General features: G+C 42.8%; 1 protein-coding gene across 1 annotated transcript in view; it reads right to left on the bottom strand.

Annotated features, from left to right (window-relative positions):
* Positions 1-514: 514 nt before the first annotated feature.
* Positions 515-6,000, bottom strand: part of LOC122810765 (suppressor of SWI4 1 homolog) — an 821,276-nt gene continuing 815,790 nt past the window's right edge. Inside the window, exon 12 of the mRNA XM_044082325.1 lies at positions 515-1,034. Within this exon, the coding sequence (XP_043938260.1) occupies positions 556-1,034 (479 nt within the window). The 3' untranslated portion in view covers positions 515-555. The remainder of the gene's footprint in view (positions 1,035-6,000) is intronic.

Raw genomic sequence — 6,000 nt, 5'->3', positions numbered from 1 at the left:
CAAAGTTGGCCCCGAAACAGCTTAATCACTCAAGTTTTGGGTAGGATGTAAAATTAAAACACACTTTACTTATGGACTGGTGTGCATGGATTCACCTTTCAAAGACTGCTCAGATTAGACAAAGTGAGTATGTGTCACTGTTCCTTTGCTTTCAATACATCTGTTATGTTAACTAGACTGCAAGGTATCATTTTTTTCTCTATTCGTAGTATTAAGACAGATGAATGCATACAATTTATAGCCCTCGACTTTTCTAAAATCTAAAGGCATTATCTAGGATTTTTCTCAGCACAGTATGTCTAAAAGACATTCCATCTCAACAAATTTAACAATACAGGCTTCAACAGGGAATGAGCAAATGGGTAAACAACTATCACACATTAGGACACAATGTCGGCTGGAATGTTTTTTATCCTGACAGTACATCATACATTACTTGCAGATTGTGAGGAGCCCAGATGGATATATTGGGATTTTCCATGTTTATATGCATCTACAAAAAACACAAATGCCATAATGCAGAAATGCATAACTTTATTCAAAATCCTAAGTTTATCACTGCTGACTTGCTCGTGTTTTTTGTTGGTCTTGTTTTAGTCCACTGCTGCTGTTTATTGTCCTTTTTCCTTTCTTATGTCCTTTAAGTTTTTGATTTGCAGGTCTTTTAAATTTTCGATTTGCATACCTCTTTAATTCTGAGGTAGTATGAGCTGCAAATTTCTGGTTGCTGGACTTTTTGGGGTTGGCAGACCTTCTGAATTTTAGCTTTGCAGAACCTTTAAGTTTTATGTTAGCTGTTTGTTTGAACCTTGAACTTACAGCCCTTTTAAAATGTGGGTCTGTTGTTTTTCTGAACTTCTGGCTTGCAGCGCATTGCTTCTTAAGAAGTTTTGTGTTCTTGCCCTTGTGGATTGGAGACTGGCCTGCTGAACTTGGGTATACTCTCTTTCCACCTGCCACTTTAGGTTTTTTGAACTTTTTTGGAATGTGGGGCTTTTCAGATCTTTTTCTTTTCCCAGCTCCCAGGAACATACCTGCCAAACACAAATGCAAACTGCTGAAGAACAACGTCAACACATGTTAAAGTTACTACTCAACTCTCCTGCAATTTTAACGTGCACATTTATGAAACCAAAGCAGAAAGATGTGTGCAGTAGGAAGAAATTATGTAGGTACGACTTTCTAAGCATACGTCTCGACAAGCCACTGATGCAATTTTTCTCCTGAGTAAAATGCACTCCAAATGCAGAAACAGTCTCTTCTTAAGAGTGTGTGTGTGTGTGTGTGTGTGTGTGTGTGTGTGTGTGTGTGTGTGTGTGTGGGGGGGGGGGACATTTGCAGAACATTGAGTCCACCAAACCTTGATAAAAAAAAAAAAGACAAACAAAACATCATGCATAACTTTCAACCATGCAAAATAAATACCATAGCAACCTAATGTTCAATTATGCAGTATGCTGCAGTACTACTATGCATGGTAGTTAGCTGGGCAGACATCTGACCTTCCAGTCTTAACACAACAGTTCTGGGGACAATCCCTTAAGTTGAATTCATCTGCTCCAGGTGTCAGTTTGAAGCGCACATAAAAAAAAGAGCAGCTTATTCACTTTTGGTCAAAAATGACTAGTCAGCGCTTCTTAGCTAGATGCACCATCTGCCCCTAGTACATGGTTTGAACAAGGCCATAACTACCTATGCCCATATGTAGCCTAACATGTTTTGCTGTAGTGATCCCTTTAAGGCCATAAATGCTCAGAGGAGGCCCCCAGTCTATAAGCCAGAGCACTGACTGCAACTCCTTGCCAATATTAAAGAAGTCTGTGTGCATTACATAAAACACACAACACATGCACATGTGTATACATATATGTATGTGTATATTAAACATGTATATATGTATAGTACACAGACAGACAGGCACGCACACAGACAGACAGACAGGTAGGCAGGCACACAGACAGACAGGCACACACACACACACACACAGACAGACAGGCACACACACACACACACACAGACAGACAGGCACACACACACACACACAGACAGACAGGCACACACACAGACAGACAGGGAGGCACACACACACACAGACAGGGAGGCACACACACAGACAGGCACACACACAGACAGACAGGCACACACACACAGACAGGCACACACACACAGACAGGCACACACACACAGACAGGCACACACACACACACACACAGACAGGCACACACACACACACACAGACAGGCACACACACACAGACAGGCACACACACACACATATACACACACACACACACACAGACAGGCACACACACACACAGACAGGCACACACACACACAGACAGGCACACACACACACAGACAGGCACACACACACACAGACAGGCACACACACACACAGACAGGCACACACACACACAGACAGGCACACACACACACAGACAGGCACACACACACACACAGACAGGCACACACACACAGACAGGCACACACACAGACAGGCACACACACACACAGACAGGCACACACACACACACAGACAGGCACACACACACACAGACAGGCACACACACACAGAGACAGACAGGCACACACACACAGACAGACAGGCACACACACAGAGACAGACAGGCACACACACAGAGACAGACAGGCACACACACAGAGACAGACAGGCACACACACACAGAGACAGACAGGCACACACACACACAGACAGACAGGCACACACACACAGAGACAGACAGGCACACACACACAGAGACAGACAGGCACACACACAGAGACAGACAGGCACACACACAGAGACAGACAGGCACACACACAGAGACAGACAGGCACACACACAGAGACAGACAGGCACACACACACACACAGACAGGCACACACACACACACACACACACACACACACAGAGACAGACAGGCACACACACACACACAGACCATCATTATTCCCTTCCTAGGAGCGAGAATATAGAAGATATGATACACAATCCAACCCAAGGAGGTAGAAGGGAGACAGCACGTACTACAGCAGTGATTCCCATAAAATCTGACATTATAGTGAACTTCACACATAGCTACACTATATTCATTACAGGAATTGCTGGTGCAGAATTAATCCAAATCTACAAAGAGAAGTACTAAAGCAGTAAGACAGATCTTGTCAGGATATAACATGCCCTGTAGAAGTGCTCTGAGCATTCAGCCTGCAATTACTTAGAGAAGAGGGAAACAAATGGTAGTCTCAAAAGTCCTTTGCTGTTGCATACTTGAAAGCTGCTGCAGCAGTGTGGCTGCTGCCTGGTAGTGTATGCTCTTAAAAGCTCGGGGACTTCCCATCAGTATCACAGGTTATACAGTGACTGATTACTATTCAAAAACAAGCAGGCTGATTGGACAGCCCAACCAGAGTGCACACTGTAAACTGAGCATATACCCCTAGAAGAAAGTCCTTCTGCTGGTACAACTGAGCAGGCAGACTTTCTATAGATATATGCTGAGGGACAGAGCACAATACGAGAAAAATCAAGTACTTTCTGCAAAAATAAATATTGAGAATCAGAAAGATACCCGCTTTCCTTGTATTTCTGCACTTTCTCTCAGAAAATCTCGTCAATTAAAAAAAAGGCAAAAGAGCAAAGGAGATTCTCTCTTCTATTGCTTCTCCTGCACTGTACTGATGTACTGTGCAAATGTGGGAATGTATGTCCCACACACATATGCAGTACATCAGTAAACAAGGAAGAATGCAGAGAAAAAAAAACTAGAGAGCTGTTAATTAAGAAAGGTAAACATTTTTTTTCTTAAATAATGTCACTATACAATAGCAATAATTCACTCCTGTATATATCAAGATTTACCCTCCCCAGTTGTGGATTATTATTATAAAGCCACGTGAACAAGGTCTGATTGGAAACTGGTCTGTCTTTTCCATGCATCAAGACAAAAGTTGAATTATCTCCTGAGCTCTTTGGAATTTGGCCTACAACAAGACCACTTTTCCAACTGACAAAGGCATTTACTGCTACTCAGTTTATGGTAAACCAATCTACATGAAAGCATCTCAGAGTATTCCCTTTTCTGAAAGGTATGCTTATCTCAGACTAAGTGTTCATAAGTAGCAAGGGTGTGGACAGTGCAGCCACTCACACTGGAGTGGAGGGAAGTGGTGGTGCAGGGAAGCAATCCTCCCAGGCAGAAGCTTTTAAATGACTGTCTTGTCTACATTCGCTGTTCTGTACTTGATTTTTCCCTCTGTATTTTGGGGACTTGCAATAATGTGCCTCACAGCTGTAATAGGGAACTTTTAGAATGGGTGAAATTAAATCCTGCAGAGCAATGCTACTGCTACAGTGGTAGAATGGGCTTTTACAATTACTAGGACAAGTTAATCATTAACTTCATTAAGAAATGTTGTGTATATGTCATTTTGATAGCATCTGCTTATGGAATTACTTTTCTTCCGACAATTTTGCAGTAAAAAACACACAGTTGATCACATTTTTCTAACTCCATTTGTTTTGTCCAGATAAAGTTCCAGCTGTCTCAGCAAATCTAAAGAGTGCGGCCTTCTTTGTTTTTTCTCTAGACTGCAGGAAAAAATGGGAGACAGTTGAATGAGAGGGGCTTGGTGCAAAGGGACAGATTATCCTTGAGAAACACCAGAAAATGGTTCCCTGTAAATGATCTAGAAGATGTTACAGTCACCAAGAAGAGCATCATCCAGCATAAATAATTAAGGGATGCAAAGCAACTGGTTCAAATAGGGTCAGGGTTAGTTTTTCTAAATTACAACTGAAATCTTATGGTGAAAAGATCTTCCTTGGAGGTCTGATGTACAAAGCCCATCTTACAAGAAAACAGAACAGTAACAGTGAGGGCACATTAAACTAGGCTGAGATAGCAGAAGCATGGACTTTTAAGAAAGTGTAGACAACAGAGACCAGTTTTGAAAAGTCCTGACAGATCATCCAGGTTTCCTCCACGAGCAGTGGTCAGGTTTTGGTCCCTGAATGGGCAGTGGGAGAAAGTACAGTTGTGTACACTTACCATAAATATAGATGTTGAGTGTACACATTGTTGCAGTCATCACATTTGCGTTATCTGCTTGGAGTAGCCCTCAGTCGGCCTGATTATCAAAGTCTTGGGTCCTGCGTCAGTTGCTGTCTCATCTTCTATGACGTCAGATAGTCAGGGGTATAAAGCATGCAGCCGACGCCATTACATGTCAGGTGCCCCCATAATGGGAAGCAATTATACACAAGGTTACACCTCCAACAAAAAAGCAATTACACCAAAAAGCTTTAAACATAGTAAACCAGAATACAGGTACAGTCAATAGAAGTCAGGGGGCTGGAGGAAGGGTAACCAGGACTGCAACAGTGAATACACTCTAACATCTACATTTATGGTAAGTGTACACAACTGTGCTATGTTCTTTGTGTTTCACTGTTGCAGTCATCACATTTGGGTAGACTCCCAAAGCTAAGGATGGGAGGAGGTAATTAGACAGCATTAAGACCAGCTATAAGGCCCTGCAAGACTGCAGTGGCAAAGCCAGCTCTGGATTTAGAAAAAATGGCAAGTGGTAATGCTTGGTGAAGGTATGGACAGAACTCCAGGTAGTAGTTTCTACGGTTGTCCCTGGTAGGGACACCTCTGAGAAAGGCTGTAGAGGTAGATACAGCCCTGGTTGAATGTGGTCTTATCCACTGAGGGGTAGGTTTTCCATAGTGCTTATAGCAGAAATGAATGCAATGGCCTTCCCACTTACAAATGGTTTGCTTTGAAATGGCCTTCCCCTCTGCCCCTGAAGCAAATGCAACCATCAGCTATTCAGATTTCCTGAGAGGTTTAGTCCTATCCAAGTAAAATCTACACTGTCTGTGCACGTCCAAGGAGTGCAGTATTCGTTCCCCTTTGTTCTGTGGATTAGAAAAGAAGGTTGGCAAATGAATGGACTGATTATGGGCCATACTGGATACCACCTTGGGCATGAA

The sequence above is a fragment of the Protopterus annectens genome, chromosome 9.part0 (genome assembly GCF_019279795.1).
Source record: "Protopterus annectens isolate FY-2018-M chromosome 9.part0, PAN1.0, whole genome shotgun sequence".
Taxonomy (NCBI): Eukaryota; Metazoa; Chordata; order Ceratodontiformes; family Protopteridae; genus Protopterus; species Protopterus annectens.
The sequence above is the reverse complement of the archived record's forward strand: the minus strand, read 5'-3'. Positions and strand labels throughout refer to the sequence as shown.